General features: G+C 39.6%; 1 protein-coding gene and 1 pseudogene across 1 annotated transcript in view; one reads left to right on the forward strand and one right to left on the reverse strand.

Annotated features, from left to right (window-relative positions):
* The window catches only part of LRMDA (leucine rich melanocyte differentiation associated), a 663,927-nt gene extending 640,721 nt beyond the window's left edge, over positions 1–23,206 (reverse strand). Inside the window, exons 1-2 of the mRNA XM_075533425.1 lie at positions 23,202–23,206; positions 22,876–23,002 (exon numbers count right to left, since the gene is read on the reverse strand). Of these exons, the coding sequence (XP_075389540.1) occupies positions 22,876–23,002; positions 23,202–23,206 (132 nt within the window). The remainder of the gene's footprint in view (positions 1–22,875; positions 23,003–23,201) is intronic.
* LOC142429524 (zinc finger protein 42 homolog) lies at positions 6,503–9,270 on the forward strand (annotated as a pseudogene).
* Positions 23,207–23,560: the final 354 nt, after the last annotated feature.

The following is a 23,560-nucleotide window of genomic DNA, read 5'->3' on the forward strand; positions in this document are numbered from 1 at the left end:
AGAAGTAAAGGATAATGAGAGGAACAGCACAAGCAAGAGAGAACAACCACAAAATTAGCGCTATGAGTTTATTCATCAACTATTTGCTTCAGTTTGCCAACTTCATGCGAATTTTCTAAACAAAGACATGGAAATAGATATTGAAATTAATGATCTTTCAAAACTTTCAAAAATAGCATGTAGGGATGATAACATGAGACCACTGATAGGAGGATGTTAGGAGTGGGAGTGCATGTGCAAGATTAAAGGAGAGGTCTCATCAAGGAGATTAGGTTGGTAACTGACCAGTCTTACCCGACTTAGTCAGTGGGTAAGTGGCCAAGAGTCAAATTACCAATGAAGCTCACCTCTGAAGACAACCATGTGCCTATTACTTCTTAACAGGAAGTTTAATCACCACACTCTTTAAGAAAATCCTCTCAATACAGCCACTTACATTGACTGGGACGAATTTCAGGAAGAACGCGTGACTTTTCCAACACATTCTCTCTTTGGATGCTGCACATCCATTGCCAGAAGGGAAGAAGGGAGGGAAGAAGGAAAGCAATGAAGGAAATAGAGGAGAAAAATTCATTTCTGTCAGTACTTCCTTTAGAACAGGACAACGTTGCCTCAGACAGTTCTGTGCTTTAGAATGCCGTCATTGAAATTTCCCAAGACCATGACAGTGCTGAGGATTGTGGGCACCCAGGATTGTCATCCAGGTAGGGTACTGCACACTTGAACTTGGGTCTTCATGGGCTTCAGTACCAATCCTGGTGTCTCTCATTTGGAGTACCCTCTAACGCTCTACCTCATTCACACATGAGGTCCACCAGATGCACCAAGAGGCGCTCGGGCTCATGACTCTCTAGCTGTTCTCAAACTTCAAAACCAGGTCCTAATTTCAGCGGGGAAGTCCGACAAACTGACTACCCCACTGGGTAATTCAGCATTTCCTTTGTGGTTCACAAGAGAGTCGTAGACAAAATTTTGCTGATGTAATGATTTGGAACAATTAAAATGATTTATATAGAAAAGGCCAGAAGGCCTGAGGAATTTCTGGTGTCTACTTTGAATAAAAAATTTGTTTAAAGTAGCTTACCTCTTAGTGCCGAACTCCTTAAATATGGGATTTTTTTAAAATAAAGGAACCCAGGCATACTGGCACAAATGACAAAAAAAATGTTTGATGGTACTATGCTCATGACCATATTTATGGATTTAGCAGAGAATATGTTTACATATGTATTTATATGTGCTATAAAAATATCTATGTATACAGTAGAGCAAACAGGACAAATTGATGAGACCTTTGTAGCTATTGAGTCATGTGGAACTATTGTTAGTTCCACATATTAAACTTGTGGGAATGATTTACTGGGCTTGAGGGTTTGGGAGTTTAGGACCACAGTCTCAGGAGACAGCAAAAATCAATTTTCATAACATAGCCCACAAAGAAAGGGTTCTATATCCTACTGTAGTGAGCAGTAACTGGGATCTTAAAAGCTAGAGAGTGGCCATCTATGATACTACTAATGGTTTCTTCCTCTCAAGAGAAAAGAGTGAAAAAAAATCAAAGACTCAAGGAAACAATTAGTCCAAAGCACTAATGATAAACATGAATTATAGCCTTTATCCTCATGAAACTAGAAGAATTACTAATGACTCTGTTAAAGATCCTGGATAGTATGGGATGAAAATGTAGAACAAAATTTTTAAATCTTTAAAAAGACGGCACCAATCTTTTTTTTTCTAAATCATTTTATTAGGGGCTTATAAAACTCTTATCACACTCCATCCACCCATCCATCATGTCAAGCACATTTGTACATTTGTTGCCCCATCATCATTTTAAAAATATTTCCTTTCTACTTGAGCCCTTGGTATAAGCTCTTCATTTTCCCCTCCCTCCCTTTCCTACCCTACCTCCCTCCCTCATGAACCCTTGATAATTTATAATTTTTTTTCATTTCTTACACTGACCGATGTCTCTCTTCACCTGCTTTTCTATTGTCCATCAACGAGGGAGGGGATTATATTTAGATAATTGTGATTGGTTCCCCTTTCTCCCTCCACCTTTCCCTTACCCTTCTGGTATCGCTACTCTCATTATTGGTCCTGAGGGATTTATCTGTCCTGGTCTCCCTGTGCTTCTAGCTCTTATCTGTACCAGTGTACATCCTCTGTTCTAGCTAGATTTGTTAGGTAGAATTGGGATCATGATAGTGGGGGGAGGAAGCATTAAAGAACTAGGGGAAAGTTGTATGTTTCATTGGTACTATATCGCACCCTGACTGACTCATCTCTTCCTTGTGACCCTTCTAAGAGGATGTCCACTTGTCAACAAATGGGTTTTGAGCCTCCACTCTGCACTGCTCCTCATTCACAATGACATGAGTTTTTGTTCTTTGATGCCTGATTCCTGATCGTACTGACACCTCGTGAACACAAAGGCTGGTGTGCTTCTTCCATGTGGGTTTTATTGCTTCTGAGCTAGATGGCTGCTTGCTTACCTTCAAGCCTTTAAGACCCCAGACACTATATCTTTTGATAGCTGGGCACCATCAGCTTTATTCACCACATTTGCTTATGCATTCATTTGTCTTCAGTGATGATGTTGGGAAGGTGGGCATCATGGAATGCCAGGTTAATAGAACAAAGTGTCCTTGCATTGAGGGAGTGCCTGAGTGGAGACTCAGTGTCCATCTGCTATCTTAATACTAGACCTATAAATATGTGCACATAGATCTATTTCCCCATTATCATATATAAATACATTTACATATGTGCATGTCTACATTTAGACCTCTATAAATGCCCTTTGTCTCCTAGTTCTTTTCTCTATTTCCTTTCACTTTCCTCTTGTCCCACTATCATGCTCAGCCATCATTTGGGTTTCAGTAATTTCTCTTGATTACATTGCCCTTGAGCAATCCCTACCAGGCCTCCTATACCCTCCTTGCCATCGATTTTAGACCACTTGTTGATCCCTTGTCCCTGGGTTTCTTAATACCCGCTTCCTTTCCCCTGCCCACCCCCACTCCCATATCCCTGCAGAACCATTGGTCCTGGTGTTTTCTCCTCCAGATTGTTTATCCCGCCTCTCTTTTCTAGATAGACCCGAAGAGATAATGATATGCACAAAAAATAAGACAGAGCAAAGCAAAGCAACAAAAGAAAACAAAACAACAAACAAGGACCAAAAAAAAGAAAAGCCTATAAATAGTGCAAGGTCTGTTTGCTGACCCTTAGGAGCGTTTTCTCTCGAGTCTGACGGCGTGCCGTGCACTGGCACCAGTCTATTTTTGGTATTCACTGAGGACTTCGTTGTTCTCCTCCCCTTTCTATTCTGTTGTACGCCTTTAGTATTGCACCTTGGTGGACCACACATCAATTTTATGGAATCTCTGAGACTGTGGCCCTTTGATGCCTTCAAACCTAGAACTGAATCTACCTCCTGGGATGAACATGCAATTAAGTGACAGCTTATAATGTGAGCATTCCTTGTTCAAAAGCAAAGCTCAGAAGGCAGGAAGTGGCAGAAAGGGAATAATGGGAACCAGGAACCTAGGAGGAAGTAAGAACAGATTTGCTACATTGATGGAATAGTAAATACTATTCCAAATAAATTGTGTATACACTATTGAGTGGAAAACTAATTTATCTGTAAACTTACACCCAAACCACAAAAAACTAGGGGCAGGGTAAGAGTTGGAGAGGAAGAAATAATGGAGGTTCAAGTCCATCTAAGATCCCTTGAAAGAAAAGTCTACCAAAGTACTTCTGAAAAAGCAGCCATTAACAATTCTTGGTAGCACAATTGGACTCATAGAATCACGATGAGCCAGAATCAACTTGATAGCAACTGATACTTGTATTTTTCATCTACTATACCAAGGAACTTCAGAAAATTTACAGACAGATGCATAATAGCCTCTACAGGACACACCAGAAGGACTTCATGTGGAAACCCCACTAAGTGAACTGGGCTTAATCCCAAACTCACCTGCAGCCCTTGGACTTGAGACAAACTCCCTCGTGTGAGAAGAAATAGGTGGCTGCTAGCAAAATGTTATAGAACTGGTGGTCTTTGAGCTTTGATTGGGATCTCTTGCCTTGAGGGTGCACAGCAAATGGTGGCCCTGAGTTCCATGTACTTACTAGTAGTTTAGTTCCCTCCTTGCACTAGTAGGACATTTATTAATTGTTAGGTGTGAATCTACTCTTGTGAATAAATATTATTAAACGTTTTCCACTATCATCAACCTTCACTGTTTGTTTAAATAGTGTCCAGTCAATGAAGCGGTTAATTTGTACAAGTCAACCATTAAATACTGTGGTTCACAGTTGGCTGATACTTGCATAAGTGCCTTTTCTCAACAGTTCTTTAAATTCTATACCATTGGCTAAATTAATGACATTATCAATAGAATGATTCTATCAATAGAAATGCCTTATGCTCCAGGGGGCTGACTGATAATGTTCTATACCATAAAATTATAATGGTGTCTTTAGAGTGAACCAGACACATATATAAACCATAGATAGATTAATGGATTTGGGTTCACACTTGATTCTAGCAATAATCTAAGCTCAATTAGTTCTTATGACACCCTTCTCCTGAGGAGTGAATAAGAGATGATGATAAGGATAAAAGGGTCAACTAAATAAGAGGATGTAGCTAATAATAAATATCTAGGCACCCAATGAAGGTGCTTCAAATTTATAAATCACACTTTGACAGAACTGAAGAGAGAAATCAACAAATACACCATAATGCCGTGAAACTTTACACTTTTGATGAAGTAGAAAGAAATCAACAAACACACAGAACTGAACAACACAATTAACCAACTTGGCTTCATAGACATCTAATACAGTCCTCTCAAATAACAGGACACCATAAATTCTTTTCTAATACACATGGAACATGGATTTTAAAACCAAATACTATACGCATCTTATCAGATCACAATGGCCTAACATAAGAAATCAATGATAGGAAGATCATGGGGGAAAATATATATACAAAAATGCATAACATTTTGCTTTAAAAATATAACATAATAAAGAAAATTTTAAATCCTTTTAATCAAATGAGAATGAAAACACAACAAACCAACACTTTTGGGACACAGCAAAAGCAGTGATCTGAATATAACATTTATAACAATAAATGTACACATGTATGCAAAAACAAAACACAAGAGGCAGAATCATCAATATCTTAATTTAAATTCACCACCAATAAGAAAAAAGCAGCAAAAGAAGCACCAGATGGATTGTGATGAGAGGTACGAGCCCCTAATAAAACGTTCTTTTTAAAAAAGAAGAACCAGAATAAAAATATAAAGATTAGATTAGAAATAAGTGAAACACAAAAACCATAGAAATAAATAATAGGACTAGAGAGGTCCTATTAGGTTAGGTTTCTTTCTCTTTTTTTAGGTTCTTTAAAAAGATAAATAAAAATCGCTTCTCTGCCTTTTGGCTAAGATCAAGTGTAAAAAGATAAATAAAATTGACATGTAATTGGCAAATCTAACAAACTAAAAGGTAATACACAAATTTAATAAGAAATGATATGTGTACAACCACAAAACCAGCTGATATAAAAATAATAACAGAATAATAAAAATAATAATACTATGCAGAGCAGTACTCCAACAAATTTGAAAATATAGAATTAAAAGTTTCTAGAAATACACCACTTATTTAAACAAACAAGCAAACAACAGACCTCTAGGGTAAAAATTTGCACAAGCCCATCATAAAAGAAGAGATTGAATAGGTCATTAAAAATTTCACAAACAAATCCTGTCACAGATGACTTCACTAGTGAATTCTACCAAACATTCAGAGGAAGAACTGAAACCTATTCTACTTAAACTATTCTAGGATACAGACTCGAATGGTAAACTCCTGAATCCACCTTATGAAGTAAGCATAACACTAGTACCCACACTGAAATCACTGTAATTGAGTAGATTCTGATTCATAGGGACCCTACAGAAAAAAATATAATTGTCCCTGTGGATTTCTGATGCTGCAATTCTTTACAGGAGTAGGAAGCCTCATCTTTTCTCAAGGAGCAGTGGGTCGTTTTGAACTTCTTGTCTTGCAGTTAGGAGCCCAATTCATTATGCCTATACCACCAAGACTCCTCCCAACCAACAAAGTCACCACTAAAGAAAGAAGACTCAAAATCAACCCCGTCCATACACATAGAAGTACATTTTCTCAACAAATTTCCAGTCAATCAAATCCAACAATGTATTAAAACAAACAAACACCAAAAAACATCATTACTAAGTGGATTTATACTAAGCACGCAAGAATGATTAACATTAATAAAAACATATTCCAATGTAAATAAAAAATGGAAAATAATCACATGATCAATGCAATCAATGTAGAGAAGGCTTTTGACAAACTCTAAAACAGATTCCTGATAAAATTCTGAACAAAATAGGAATTGAAGAGAAATTCCTTAACATAATTAAGAGTATAATAAAGTCCAATGGCCAAAATTAGTCCCAACAGAAAGGACCCAGACACGAATGTTGTGGATTTTATAATGGAGTCTTTAGCCAAAGCAATAAGGCAAGGGGAAATAAAAGCCATCCAAGTTAGCAAAGAATTAAAACTATCTCCATGTGCAGATATCAACCTATACAGGGAAAGTCCCAAAGATTCAGCAAGAAAATTACTAGAACTAATGAAAAGATTCAGCAAAGTGGCAGGGTACAAGATCAACATAAAACATCCATCAGATGGCTTTATATTAACAATGAAAATTCTGAAAAGGAAATCAAGAGAAAAATACTATTTACAGTAGCCATCCAAAAGATGAAATACTTAGGAATAAATTTGACGAGAGACATTATATGTATATACTATCATAAAAAACAAAGAATTCTGCATCAAGGGAAGAACATACTGTGTCCATCGATAGGAACACAACAATGTGAAAATGTCAACCACCCACAATGATCTACAGTTATAATAAAATCTTGATCCAGATTCCATTATTATTTTTAATAGAAATGGAAAACTTTTCACCAACTTTAGGAAAATGATTCTTTATATACAAAGTACTAAAGAAGAATAACAAAGTAGGAGGCCTCACGTTTTAATTCTTAAAACTTACTGCATTACTACAGTCATCAAAACAATGTGAAATTAATTTTTAAAATTACAAGATGACAGGCCATAAGACCAGCATACAATAATCAATAGGATTCGTATATATTAAGGAAGATATTTATGAAAAGGGAATATTAAAAAATACAATTTACATAACCACCCAAAGATAAAATACTTAGGAATATATCTAACCACAGAAATAAAATACTTGCACACAAAAAAACTACGCAACATTACTAAAATAAACCAAGAGACCTACAAAAATGGAAGGATGTCCCATGCTCATGGATAAGAAGACTTAGCATAGTGAAAATGTCAACATTACCTAAAGCAATCTATAATGTAATGCAATTCCCATCAAAATCCCAGAACTGCTCTTCAAAAAAGTGTTCAAACTAATTATCAAATTATATGGAGAGGAAAGGAACCCAGAATAAGCAAAACAATACTGAAAAACTAACACAAACCAGGTCTCCCATCTCCTGCTTTTAAAACCTATTACATAGCCAAACTAGTCAAAACAGTGTTCTATTGATAAAATGACAGATCCATAAATCAATAGTTCAGATATTAAACCAAGCTCTTACAGAACGTGAATTTTTTATTATTAAGGGTTGTAACACATGAAATGGGGAAGAGATCATCTTTTCAATAAATGATGCTGGAAAAATTAGATCTCTATCTGCAAAAACAATAGAAAAGAAACAGGATCCATATCTCACACCATACACAGAAACAAACTCAAGATGGGTTAAAGATTAACTGTAAATCTTATGAATACATAAATCACCAACCAATGAAAAATAGTAATGTCTTAATACATGACATGGATACAGCATTAAGAGTAACTTAAATCACAGGAATACCAGAAAACAAACTAGGTGACGTGGAGTTCATTAAAATTAGACACATAGGGTGAGGCCTAACTTGATCCAAGACCAATACTTCCGAGTTCCTTCAGGCCCTTTGCTTGGTCTGGGGAAGGAGTAGGGAACATCGGAGCCCCCTGTTGGTGCACTTATATACAGTGAGGGCTGATTCAATGCTCAAAGACCTGAGAAAGGATCTAACTTAGAAAGTCTGATACCAAGCGCTGGAGTACATGGTGAAGTCAAAAGTGACCCTTTCCCTCGGGTGCTTGCTGCAAACCAGATTGCTGCTACCTAGACGTAATTGCTAGACCCTGTCGCAAGTCTTCAAAAAGGAAGCAGACAGAACATGGAACAGCAAATGAAGAAAAGGTTCAGGAAAAGTTGTGGAAAGGACCTAGGGAAAAGGCCTTTGCTGAGACTAAGCCAAACCAAGTGAAGTCCGGCCCATGTTGCAGGCAGAGGCAGAAGCTGCTAATGGATGCAGTGTGGGCCTTATGTGATGAAGGCAGCGTGCACTCTGACACTGGTCTTCCAGCGGATGACCAGGAGCCCTTCCCCGAGTGTCACATAAAACGCATACATGCATAATATGAGGTGTTTTCAGAACCCAACCTGGAAGGAGACTTAATTCTTAAATCCTTGAAATACCTAAAAGAAGAATCAGAGCAAGCCCTTGCTCAACACGTTCTTGGAGATGACTCACTTCTTGGAGACAACTCCCTTGAATGTTCTTTGGAATCTGCCAATGAAGGGGCCAGACCAACCCTTTCTCAACAGTTTGCTGAAGAGAATTCACTTGTGTATTCTGAGTACATGACTGGCAAGAAGCTTCTCCCTGGCGGAATACCTGGTTCTGATTTATCTGACTTCCTGGAAAGAAGCCGAGGAAAAACACAGACTATGATGATCAGAAAACACTCCCCTGTCCTCAGGGTGGATGTGCAGGAAGTTTAAGGAGAAGTCCTTCCTGAGCAAGTCTCTCCTAGTTCATGGTCCCTGAGACCATGCATGTGCAGACCGTGGGAAAGCTTTCACTGAGAGCTGAAAACTGAAGCGACACTTTCTGGTGCACACTGGAGAGAAGCCCTGCCGGTGCACGTTCGAAGGGTGTGGGAAGCGCTTTTCCCTGGACTTCAATTCGCACACACACGTAGGAATCCATGCTGGTGAGAAACGCTTTTCGTGCCCCTATCAAGACTGTAACCGGAACTTTATTCAGTCAAGTGATCCGAAAGCGCACATCTTAACTTGTGCAAAAGTCAGAATATAGGTGGAGCGTCATCTACAAACAGGATAAGCATCTTAAGGATAAATGTGCCTCTTGATTGTTGTTTCTTATTGAGTCTATTTTTAAAATATCCATAAAGTTTTACTTTTAAAGTTACTAAGGCATTATTTGGCTTTTGATTTTGACTTTTTAATTTCCAATTATTTGGCTTGTGCCTTTTAGGAATATTTGATGATTCTAGAGATTAAAAATTTTGCAGTGAATTAATAATAAATGTATTCATAGTTACTCATTTCAAAGTCATATTGAATTTGAAAGTGATTTTTTATGATTCCTTCTATGATTGTATCAGACACATACATAAAATATTTGATATGCTGTTAATCAAGTTTAATCCATTTTAGATATCTTCAAATAATAATCCCCAAATATGCTAAATTTGAAGTAAAAAAATAAAGCTACTTTAAAAAGCAAAATAATTAGACACATATGCACATTAAAACATATCACCAGGATAGCAAAAAGAGGACCCACAAACTGGAAAAATATTTTCTGGCAAAGACATGTCCAACAGAGTCTAACCTTTCAATTTTATAGGAAACTTGAAGACCTCATCAACGAAAATAGAAATAATCCAATTAAAATTGGGTATAGAACATGAACAGATATTTCACCCAAGATAGTCATATAGTCAAAAACAAACCACAGGAAGAAATGCTCGTGAGTGCTAGTCATTACAGAGCTGATGACCAAAATAGTAATGAGATATCCCCACACCCCAACATGAAAAAGATAGTTTAAAAATGCAGAAAGCTACCAATGCTAGTCAAGGTGGGGAGGGGCAGAAGCACTCAGACATTGCTCATGGGGATGTAAAGTGCTATTACTACCATGGAAAATAGTATGGAGCTTCCTTAAAAAGTTGAAATTAGAAACACTGCATGATCCAGCAGTCCCACTACAAGATATATTTCCTAGAAATGTCAGAGCCCTGCATGAATAGATATATACACAACAATGTCCATCCCAGTGCTATTCACAATAGCAGAAGATGCAAGCACACCAAAAGCCCATTGATGGAAAAACAGACAAATTAGTCATATCTACACACAATGTAAAGAGATGCAGCATTCAAGAGTAGCGATGAATCTGTCTAACATAAGAGTGGAAGTTGGATAGGAGACCACTACTTAAAAAGGTCAACAAAGGATTTTACTCAAAAATACGTTTCTAATGTTCATCAGGGGTGAGAGGGAAAGGAGGGTGAGCCGCTAATTAGGAGGTAGGTACCTATTAACTTGGGTAAAAAGGAGAAGGCATACGAGGAAGGCAGTCGGAGAAGAGTTGACACACACAAAAGGCAAAGAACAAGAGTTAAAGCAACAAAGGTAATATTATTTTATACACAATAAGGCAATTACCATAATCTATGTCTGTCGGTTTGTCATACTGTGGTGGCTTGTGTGTTTCTGAAGGCTATGTCACTTGGGTTTCAAACACCAGCAGGGTCATCCAAAGTGAATAGGTTTCAACAGAGCTTCTAGATAAGAACTATTGATTGCATAAAAATATTGCCAGTTATTAAAAAAACAGAAGCAGAACATTTCCCCAAAACTAGTGCCCAAGGAGCCCTTAAGTCAGAAGGCACTCAAAATATGACTGAAAAGGAGCTACCTTCTCAAAGTAGGCCAACCATAGTGATACGGATGAAGTACAGCCTTTGGCAATAAAGCTGTGGGGACCCTCATTTGCTGAAGAGACACAGCTCAAAATTAGAAGAAATAACTGCAAACATTAATTAATAATTAGAAATTGAAATGGATGAAGTATGGATTTAGGAAAATTGGAAGTATTAAAAATGAAATGGAATAAATTAGTCAATTGAAATGGATGGGTAGTGGCCATTTTTAATCAGGCAGTCATATGGTTTACTGTGCTGGGAATGATAGAATCAAGAGGAATGGCTTTAGACACACCGTGACAAAGCACATTTCAGGATCTGTCTTGAAGGACAGTGCTCTATGTGATAGGATAATGTCTACCTGCTTTCAAGGAAGCCCAAATCAAGGCAACTATTATTTCAGTTTATGGACTAACCACGAAAGCTAGTGATGAAGAAATGAAAAAATTCTACCAATGCCTTTAGTCAGAAATGGACCAAATATGCAATCAAGATGCATTGATAATTATTGGTGGTTAGAATACTAAAGTTGGAAACAGAGGAAAGAATAGTAGTTGGAAAATATGGTTTTGATAGAAATGAAGGTGAAGATCTCCTGACAGAATTTTTCAAGACCAGTGACTTCATCACAAATACCTATTTCAACAACATGAAAGCCATGTGTACTTTCCCAGATGGAATACACAGAAACCAAAGTGACTACATCTGTGCGAAGTGATGATAGAGAAGTTCAATATCAGCAGCTAAAACCAGGCAAGGGCCAACTGTAGAAAAGACCATCAATTTCTCATATGGCAGTTCAGTTAAAGCTGAAGAAAATTGAAACAAGTCCATGAGAACTGAAATATGACCTGGACGATATACCACATGAATTTTGAAAACATCTAAAGAACACATTTGGTGCATTAAACACTAATGACAGAAGACCTGAAGAACTGTGGGATAACATCAAGAACTTCGTATACAAAGAAAGCTAAAGTTCATTAAAGAGATAGGAAAGAAAGAAAAGATCAAAGTGGATGTCAGAAGAGACTCTGAAACTTGCTCTTCATCATGGGCTAGTGAAGGCACATGGAACAAATGATGCACTCAAAGAACTGAATAGAAAATTTCAAAGGCAGCTCAAGAAGACAAAGTAATCTACTTAATGAAATGTGCAAAGACCTAGATATAGTAAACTCAAAAGGAAGGACATGTTCAGCATATTTTAAGCTGAAATATCAAGCCCTGAATTGGAATATTAAAAGGTTCTGTGGACAAAATATTGCATGATGCAGGAAGCATCCCAAGAGTTACTGTAACCAAACAGCACGAGTTGCCATTCCACCTCAGGAGATGGCCTTTGTGCAAGAGCCAATGGTCCTGAGAGAAGACATTTGAACTGCTGAAAGCTTTACTTGTCGAAATGTTTCGACAAGTGGGGGAGCACTTACTCCTCTATGCCAGGAAATTTAGAGACAACTACATAGCAAACCAACGGGAAGAAATCCATGTGTCCCCATTCCAAAGAAGGTGACCCAACAGAATGCTCGAATTATAGAGCAATATCAATTATATCACATGTAAGTAAAAGTTTTCTGAAGGTCATCTAACAATTATTGCAGCAGAACATTGACAGGGAGCTGCCAGAGGTTCAGACCAGATCCCAAAGAGGATGTAGAACAAGGGCTGTCATTGCTCAAGGCAGATGGCTCTTGGCTGAAAGCAGAGAACACCAGAAAGATGCTTACTTGTGTTTCCTTGCCTAGGCAAAGGCATTCAGCTCGGTGGGTTATATCCAACTACGGAAAGCCTTGGGTAGAATGGGAATTCCAGAATACTTTGTGCTTATGGATCAAGAGGCAGTTGTGAGAACAGAATAAGGGGATACTGCATCATTTAAAATCAACAAAGGGGTGATCAAGACTGTATTCTCTCATCATACTTACTCAATCTGTATGCCGAGTAAATCACCAGAGAGACTGCATTATATGAAGAAAATGTGGCATTAGGATCAGAGGAAGGCTTTTCGATGTGCAGATGACATAACTTTGCTGAAATCAGGAAAACTTGAAGCATTTAGATGAAGTTCAAAGATTGCAGCCTTCAGTATGGATTGCAACTCATTGTAAATAAACACAAAATCTTCACAACTGGACCAATAGGTACCATCATAATAGCTCGATAAAAGATGGAAGTTTTCAATGATTTCAACTTACTCGTATCACACTCAATGCTTATAGAACCAGCCGTCAAGATATCAAACAATTCATGGCATTGGGTAAAATGCTGCACACGACCTCATCAAAATGTTGAAAAGCAAGGGTGTTATCTTGAGGACTAAGGTTCACCTCTCTCAAGCCATAATGTTTTTATTTTTTAGCAAGCAGAAAAATAACATTTATTTTATTACAACAACAAAAATTAAAATGTCAAACATGGATAAACTGAAAACTCCCTTTACAACAGCGAACTGAAAGAACATGCAAATAAGCATTATATTTTGAGAAAGACAGACACTATAGGAAGAAAAAACACCAAGGAGTTAACTTTGATTCCACAGATGCCATTGGGAAGCATGTAAACTCTATGAAGGTTAGAATGAAATATTTCATAAATTCTTTGATGTTCAGTATGTTCCATGATCTCTCACATTCACGTGGCTTCCTCTTTCCCTCTCCTTAAGTTGCAAGTTCATGTTTGCTACAAGTGCAGTCAGTGTGTATATATGTTCACCTGTTGCATGTGAGCCATTGTGAGTACATCGTGCCCATTTCCTGCCAGGTGTCCCAGGGAAGCTCTCCCTGCAGGAAACCAACTCCATCTACCTGGGGTCTAATCTTCCATCAACTGGACTCACCAACAGATGCATTATCCAATAAGCAAAGTACTTGGGCTTTAACTGTGTTGATTTATTAATCGCCAATGCCCATTTCACCATTGCTGTTGTGAGACCCATGAAGAACAAATTAAAGCTGCTTGGCAGTTAATCTGCCTCAAGCCCAGGACTCCTTTCTTTCTTCTTCTTCTAATCATTTTATGAGGGACTCACACACACAAATGCATATGAAAGTTGGACATTAAATAAACATGACCAAAGAAGGCTCAATGCGATTGAACTATGGTGTCGGCAAAGCACACCGAAAGAACCGTGGACTCCCCAAAGAACAAACCGACCTGTCCTGGAAGAAGTACAGCCAGAATGGGCCTTCTTAGAGGCAAGGACAGTGAGACTTTGTCTCACATAATTTGGACGTGTTATCGGGAGAGGTTAGTTCCTGGCGAAGGACATCGTGCTTGGGAAGGAAGCGCAGGGCAACCAAAGGAAGTACCTCAAAGAGACAGACTGACAGAGTGTTGGCAACAATGGGCTTACACCTAAAAGTGATGGTGAAGGTGGTGCAGAACCGGCAGTTGGTGACTGTGTCATGCACAGGGTCGCCCGGAGTTGGAACTGGCTCAGGGGCAACTAACAACTGCAAAATGACTATGTACAGAAATAGGCGTGTAAACTCTAAAGGTATGAGCAGGAGAATGGGACTAGACTCACAAATACATATATATAGTTTACTCAATATATATATATATATATATATATATATATATATATATATATATATATATATATATATATATATACTTTAGACATAGGATATTTCTTAATATATATTGAAAATACATCCATGAACACAACATAGCACACACCCAAAGAAAGCAAACAAAAAAATATGGAACTCAAACTTACTGCCATCAAGTCTCTTCCAATTCATAGCCATCCTGTAGCACACATTTGAACTGCCCCTGTGGACTTCGGAGACTCTAAATCTTTCTAGGAGCAGAAAGCCACGTCTTTCTCCTTGGGAGTGGCTGGTGGGTTTCAATTGCTCACCTGCAGTAAGCAGCCCACTGTGTAACACACTCCAACACTAGTGCTTAACAGGAAAAAGTTATGAAACCTTCTTTGCCACAATCAGACACTGTGAAGGGCTGAGTCACTGGGTCTCGGAGCTCAGGATCTTAATCACAGGGAACACCAAGGCCAAATGGCCATAGCAACAGTAGTTAACATTCTACCGTGGTAGTCGTGACTGGAGTCTTATTCTTGATATTTCCCTGTCCAGATATTAGAAGAATGAAGGAAATTGAAGATCTATGGAAAGAGTCCAATGAAACAGTGGAACTTGTAAACCTCAGCTTCTATGACTCTGAATCCAGAACTAGATGGTGCCTGGCTACCACTACAATCCGCTCTGAAAGAATCACATTAGAAGGTCCTGGATAGAGTTGGAGGAAAATAGGAAACAAAACTCAAAATTATTAAAAAAAAAAAAAGATGAGGTTTGCTGGTCTGAGCCTGGTGGAACTCTGGAAACAGAACTGTAATCACCCTGAGGCCCGAAATGGAACTCAGCCCTGGGACTGGATTTTCAGCCAAATAATAAACAAGGCTATAATGTGAGCCTTAACCCCTGGGAGGTAAGCAAATGTTAGAACAATCAAACCTTTGAAATGAAAAGAGCAGCATTTGCCCAAGAGTGGTCAGAGGCAGAAAGGGTTAGGAAAGAAAGGGGAACCACAAGGAGGAATTAGGATGAGAAATACTACAGGAGAAGGATTGCAATCGATGAAAGAAACAAAACGGTATGAACTGTTGAAAGGAAAAGTGCACCATCAGCCTAATTTAATAAACCTTCACCCTATTTGAAATGTCTTAAAAAGTAGAAAACATTTTAAATAAGTAAAGAGATGGGACAACTTTTGAAAAAAGGAGAACAATGTACACTGACTTGCTTGACATCAAAAGAGTTCTACGTCTTATCAAAGGATACTGCGGTGCACATGGATAGTAAAGATTCCCAGTACACTATGGGAATGAGAAACTAATATACAATTTTTCTCATTCAAGTAGACAAAACTGAAATAATTTAAACTCCTATCAAAATATACTTTGTGTGGCAATGACAGAAATGTTTCCAATATATTCTATGAATGAAAAGTAATACATCCCTTATCACATTGAATTACATGGGAAATTGTAGGGTTTTATTTTTAATATACAGGTGCACCCAGTATAAAAATGTTATGCTACTTTTGTACTTATTTTTTCTATTTGTGTTATCTGACACATTTTTAATTAAATTTTTTCTTTGATATCTATCTATTCCAAATAATCATGTTATCCTCTATTTTGCATTCATAATTATAAAGAGTGTGGATCCCAGGTGACATAGTGGCTATGCATTGGGCTGCTGACTGCAAGGTTAGCAGCTCAAAACCACCAGCCAGCTTTGCAGGAGAAAGACATTTTCTACTTCCTTAGAGTTACCGTGTCATTAGCCCTCTGGGGCAGCTCCATCCTGTCCTTTTGGGTCACTCTGAGTCAGAATCAACCCAATGGCAGTGAGCTTCTGTTTCTGTTTGGTTCTGAATCTTTATGCGGGTTCCCTGAAATAAAGTCTGCCGACTTCAAGGAGCTTCAGTCATCCTTAGCCAGAAACCCATGACATTTCCTGAAACCTGCCTATTTTGTTTGGGAAAAGCGAATCCATTTTCCTAAGCCTTTCAGCTAATGGTGTGTCTGGTTGGGCTAGAAGTTTCTCCCCGATCCAAACCAGAATGCAATTGCATCTCCTCGCTGTCATTCTCTATGAGACCTCAGCTCCACGTTGACACCATCACGGCTGTGTGCGGGTATGAAACATGAAAAGGCATGCTAACAGCTTTCCTGGTTTCTAGGGTCAGCAAGCATCAACACAGACCTATCCTGCTTGACTACAAGTTCTGAGGCAGAATTTGTGTTTCCTTTGTATCAGCTTGCATACGTGACCAGCCAGAGGCTATCAAGGAGGGGAACTTGGTGTCCCTGGTTAACCAGACCACTGCAATGGAGGCTCTTTCAGGGTGGTCTGAATGGTGCCTTTCTGCTTGTTCTCTGTCTCTCGCTTGGACTCTCCTCACTGTCTTCCCTCCTCTTCCTCCTCTTCCTCCTGCTCTTCTTCCAAACCCCTCCTCTGTCACCCCCCTGTCCACGAGCCACATACATACCACCCCCTCTCTTTCTAATACTTGATACTACCTGGCACAGTTGCAAGTCTCCCCAGCTGGATTATCAGCATACGCCTGGTCTCCCTCGTCAGGCCTTCTCCACACTACTTGCCATTTATGTGTCTATTTTTCAGTGCTGTCTATTGCATGTTGCCATCATGAAGCCCAGCTGGTCTGTCATGGGAGGTTTCGAGCATGAGGGTCAAGGGGAGCCTTCTGGCATGTGAGTCCATTTGCACAAGTCCAAGGCTGACTCCCAGCTAGGAATGAACACGCATCCTTCCTCTGTACTCACCTCCAGGCTCATGGGTAGCCTTCCTACCCTTAAGGAGGATTTTAACTAGAGCTTATCTTAATAATGGGAATTTTGAATGTTAAATATACACTATACATGACACATTATCACATTTTGATTCACACACTCACAATGGAGTGTCAGGAATATTATCACTTCAAAGTATCAAAGGAAACTGTGGCTAAACAATATGCTCAGGTTATCACCTCCAGGAATGACCACTTAGATTCAAGCGAGGTTGTAAAGCTGGCTCTTCTTGGTTCAGTCATGGCACACAAGCAATGCCGGGTCAAATGGCCCCAAGTTTGTAAAATGTGGCTGAACCAGAAGGATAACCAGAACAATCAAATTTATGGTGCAATAGAAATTTATGGGTCCTACAAATTTAATCTTTCTCACAAAAAACCAGGGCAGCATGCACTCTGCATAAAAACCCAGTCCCTGGATCGGCACAGTCAGAAACAGTGATACCTAGCTCAGACATGCTGGCCCGCCAGGCTCCCTGCGGCTGTTTGACTGTTCACTATCCTGGCAATAATCTAATCTCTTTCACCAGGGTCCTGAAAAGGCTCCCTAGGTGTCTCCTATTTCAGGACTTCAACCTTCAAGTGTTCATGTTCAGGTGAGCGTTCCACTTCAGCCAAGTTTGAAAACCTCATGGTCTGTTCTGGATTTTGCTTCATAGACCACCCTGACAAAACCTAGGTCCTAAGGATGCGATTTGGGGCAGGGGTGGGGTGGGGGCAGATAGGGAGCAGGGGCGCAAAGTGACTGCATAAGACTAACATGAAAGAGGAAATAAAAACATTGAACAGAAGAAGTCTTCGGTGTTTTTATGGATAACTAAAAGGTGCTGTCATGTGAACTGTTCTCTGTACAGTTCTTTTTTATTTAGGCGTCATTCTTTTAAAGCACTGAGGCTTTGGCAAACAATAACATATGAAATAAAATCGATAAGAATTTGTGATGTGTTTGGCTATTAATTTCTTACGTTTTATACTCTTTAAATCTCTCAACAACACTCTGAGTGTACACCACATGATCCATTTTATAGAGGGACAAACTGAGGGCCTGGAAAAGGACAGAAGCTTGTCCACGATGACACAGTAGATTGCTGATGGATCTCAGCCCAGCGATCCCATAGTCACATACCCACTGTGTAACATGGCAATGGACTCTTCCTGTTGGTACTATAATTCACACTCACTTCTCTGGGACATGCGCTGAGGCAAAGAGGGGGACAGAAATCTAAGTGTGATTTCAAATTAATCCTTTTATTACTCCCTCATAGGGAGAGACTTAGAGTGAGCATAAGTTAAATATTTCATTTATCCTGAATTCTTAGTCTGCGCTGACTTGGGGTTGACTCTTCAGGCCTGATACCCCGTTCCTCTTGCGGAAGAGCAAGGGAGAGTATGTGCCTACTTACAGAGACTGAGGAAAAAGGAGAAGAGTGTTAGAGGAGCAGGGTCAAATCCTGGCTCATTTAAATAGAATGAGATAAACTATGAGCCAGGAGATGAGAAGGTAAGCTGAAACCCGTCTTTCAGATGCACCAGGACAGGACACCAAAGTGCAGGGCCCAGCAGAAGTGGAACAAAGAACCGAGAGAACAAAGATGGAAGGTCAAGTGGGAGGTATGCCACTGGGAAGCAGGGCCTTGGTGAACTCAGAAGAAATTTGCCAGATGCTGGGTTTGGGCTCTGGAATCCCTTTCATGAGCAGACTTTGCAGCCCCAGCTGGGAGCAGGACTGGGGGTGGGGGTGGAGGAAGAAGGGTAGGCCAGGCAGTATTTCATTTCCTCTTCTTGTGGACTGAGTGCTCTGCCCTTGAGTTTCAGAGCTTGGGGCTTGGAATCAACATACCTGGGTTCTAGATTTAACTTCACTGCTACAACTTATGTGACTTCAAAAAGTACTTATTCACTATATTTTTAAACAATATATATACAAGAATTAAACTATATTTTAAAACAAATATACATATAAGAATTAAAATAATTATTCACCCAGGGTACCCAACTCATAGGATGCTATTATGATAATATTGAATTTTAAAAATCAAAGAAACTGTCTAAGTCTTGCTATACCTCAACTTGGTCATAATATGACAGATGAGCTAAATTCACACAATTCTCAAGCTAATGATAACTATTATATAGCACATATTATGCTAGTAGAATTTTATATTTGTGGAATATTTGAATAACCCTGACAACAACCTATGAAATGGGCATTATTGTTTTATTATATTGCAGAGAAAATAAAAATGTCTTGTCTCAGGACATATATTAAGCAGCAGCATTATATGCAAATCCAGTACGTCTGACTTCCAGTTTATATTCTTAATCACTATGTGATAATGTCTCTACCTAATGGACACAAAGAACCAAACACCCAAGCTTCAGGCCTGTTCTTTGACCCAAGTAACGTAGAGCATTATTAGAACCACATTTAGCTGAAATTAAAAACAAAGTAGAAAATCCAGACTTATAAGGCAGGCAGATTAGGAGATTAATAAAATATAAAAACATCATAAAGGAATTTGAGACAGAATCTATTTTGACATAAGATCCCTATTTTGCTTAAAATAAGACTCAATTTGTAAAAAGTATATTCTCAATATCTTAGGTAAAATTTACTTTGTTCTAGGTCTCTCTTTATTAGAAATATGAATATTCTTGAAGAGATTTAAAGCCTATGTCATTGACTGTTAGAGAAATAACACCTAGCGAGTTGTACATGAACCTTGTGAATAGTAGTAAAGTCTTTAAATTTTCCTTGGTTTTGCTAAGTGACTTGCTTTGGCAGTGGGAGCCAATATACATGACACAATGTGGGCTTGGAAATTAGATCCCATGCTCTTGGAATTGTCTTGCTACCCAAACATCCCTATGCTACCCTGTTAAAGACAACATACAGATCGTGCAACAATCACATCATTCTATAACATCTGAGAGAGGATATCTTAGACCATCAAACCAGTTGAGCCTCCAGATAAGTATGGCTGCCTGAATGACACCAGGCAAACTCAGCAGAAGAATCACTCAGTTGAGCCCTGCCCAAGTTGCTATATCACATAGATGCAAACGATGGAGTTGTTTTAGCCACTAAGTTATGGGGTAAATTCTTTTGCAGTAAAAGCTAACAGATAGAATCCAAAGCCAAGGCAGTGAACATAGAAATTATTGAGGCAGCTGAAGCATTTTCAAAAGTAGGAGAGTCAGTTGACTTAGAACATAAACTTGTAAGTGTTAGGTTGTGGGGATGACGTGAGATGCCATTGCTTGCTTTACCTGCCTTTCCTGCTGTGACCTCTGAAGCAAGCAGTAAGCCAATCTTCATGACCATACAAGGTGCTCAGGAGTAAGAGAAGAAGAGGAAGCCAGTGATTGACTTTCTAATCTGATGGCCACAAAATGCTCCACAGTAGCATAACTGATAGAAGGGGCCAGTCCAGGATGATATCAATTGCTACAGATTGAAGGATTTGAGGCACAGAGCAAGAGGAGGACTAAATGAAAGACAATGAAAATCTTTCAGGACTTTTAAAAGAATAACATCATAACTCAGTCCAACTGATTCATTTAAAAATGAGAAATAGAGGCTCATAGAAGGAGATTCAGCTAAGGCCACACAAGCTGAGTAAGATTACATAAATAAAGTGCCTGAACATTAACAGCAACACAGAGCTCAGGACATGAACATTGGAGCCCAAGGGAGAAACCATATCATGTAAACATTAATAATTCATCTGCCTTTGACTGATTTGAGAACAGTGTCCAACTAATCAATTAAGATGGCAAAGAATCCATAAGACACCTTGATTACAATAATTTTTCAAATGTGAGTGGGAAATGTGGGAGACCAAGGGATAGGAGAAGAAAAAGCACATTAAAATTCCATGATGATAAAGATGTTAGTATTTACTTGTAGGCCTTTCCACTTCCTTTCAATTACATTACTAATTGATAATTGTCATAAGTGGCCAAAACAGGCTACTAAATTCTTTAAAATAAAAGGATAAAGAAATGGGTACCCAAATAAATAATTCTCCTTATGTCTGAAGTACAATTCCAAAAACCCACTGCCTGATAGTTGATTTCAACTGACAGCCATCCCATCGGACACAGAAGAACTTTTCGAGGCTATAGATCTTTAGGAAAACCGACAGCCTCATCTTTCTTCCACGGAAAGGTGGGTGGTTCTGACCATCCATCTTTCGGTTAGCAGTCACGCGCATCCCCACTGGGCCAGCTGGAGGGCTCCGAAGGACAAATGGTGGTTCATGATTCAGCAAATCATTATCAAATCCTGACCTCAAATATGTAAAGCCTGGCGAGTATATCTGATGTCATTCTCTATGAAACAGAAAAACCTCAGTCGATTTTCTATTTCCAACTGTGCGAATCTGAGCAAGCGATTTCCCCCAGGCGTGGTTACTGGGGGTCTCAAGTGTTTTGTCAATAAACAAGGACCTAGACGACTCTAAACATAAGGAACAGGACTGGACCACAGCTGCAGGTAAGACTGAATCCAACAACTAACATTTTGTTAGCTGGTTGTGAACCTATACTTCACCTCTTTTCTCATCTGGGTAAATGGAGAAATCACACCCATCTCTCAGATTTGGCAAGCCCAAGGTTCCTATGTAACCAACAGACAAAAACCTCTGCCTAGTGTGGTGTCATCCTAAAGCACGGTGACCCATAACTCTAACATTCAAAGCTTGATCTCCATGATGCTACATGAAACTCTCTACGTCCATCCTGAATGTCATTATACATAGAATTCAGAGCAATTCGCCCCTGTGAGGCTCATCCTAAACTGCATGGGTTCTTACTTGCTTGAGAAGAGACCCCGACCTCTCACTTAGCTTGACTCTCCAAAGCTTCTCTTGGATTCTCTTGGTTTAAAGTTAAAATGCGTGTCTGCGAATCAAAAGGTTGAAAAATCAGACTCGCCCTACAGGTACCTCTGAAGAAAGGACAGGCGAGGCACTTCCAGAAAGTAGCCCTGGAGTGCAGACTACACCTACACACAGAAGCACCTGAGGGCAACTGGTTAGGTATAGGATGACACCTACTAGTGAGGGGAACAAACAAGCCTGGTCCTCGTACCTCTCTTCCACGTGAAATGCTCCCTCACCAGACCCCCACCGTCTTGCCAAATTGGACCTGATGAGGCCTTCAGAACCCTCCACCACGAAGGCGAAGTTTAAGTAGAGGCATTACCGATTCGATCCCACCAGAGGTCGCCCTAGCACACAAGCCCAGGCAAACAGACCCAGGCGTTACTTTCTCCTTGGGTAGCAGCGACATTATTTTCTTTCTCTATTTTTATGTATTAAAGAGATTTCTTCACAGCCATAACTTAGATCTCTACACTAAAATAGAGCAACAGGAAGATATAATGGTGCATTTCATTTATGAATGACCTATAATAAATTACTCTGAAGTGTCCCGAGTGCCAGAAGACAGAACGCTTTGTCTGCCCACGGACTGTATTTCACATACTTTAATTTAGTTGACACATAAAACTCCTTTGACATTTTGCAGGTATTGGTGGAAGGGTAGGGGGTTGGTGGGAGGACAATGCCGGCCTGGGCTGGGCAGGGCGTGGGGGCCGCGGCCAGGGAGAAGGATATTCGGTTCTTGTTCAGGGTTAGGGTGTGGAGCCTCGGTAGCCCAGGCAACAGAAGGTCATCGGCCAGCAGATTGTTGTCCAAGATGAGCTCTTCTAGGCTCCGGAACGCGCTCAGTCCTTCCAGTGACCTGCAATGACAAAGGCAACAGGAAAAATGATCCTGCACTCAATCAGGGAGGCCATTATGAGCCGAAATAAATATTTTAACCTTCCCTTTCAGGACTGGGAATAGTTTGGGCTTGGTGCCTGTCAGCCAAGTGAATGACAAGAATTAGTAGCGGAGAGTCAGGGCGGGGGCAGCGGGGAGAAGGGGCCGCTGGCACTCACCGCATCCTTCACGCATTGCCAACATGAAGGATGAGGGTCACTTAGTGAGTAGCCAGGATCCAAAACAAAGGGCTTCAGATACGGCCTGCAGGATAAATTTGTCAATGTCTTTTGCCTTGAGGCACCCAGCCTCGGCTGACCCTAACCTCCATTCCCAAGATAAATAACTCTGTCACAGTTCACCTTCATTCCCTGGACACAAATTTAAGTTGTCATCCATCATTCCTGCCCAGAAATATCATACCCCTCTTACAATAATAAATATAACTTCAAGCAAGTATCATTTCTTAGCTGTTCTCCTCTGTACAGTGCTAGGAAATGGCAGGGAAGCTCCTGCTCTCCCCTTGCACTACCTCTGA

Source organism: Tenrec ecaudatus, chromosome 16, assembly GCF_050624435.1.
Source record: "Tenrec ecaudatus isolate mTenEca1 chromosome 16, mTenEca1.hap1, whole genome shotgun sequence".
Classification (NCBI taxonomy): Eukaryota; Metazoa; Chordata; class Mammalia; order Afrosoricida; family Tenrecidae; genus Tenrec; species Tenrec ecaudatus.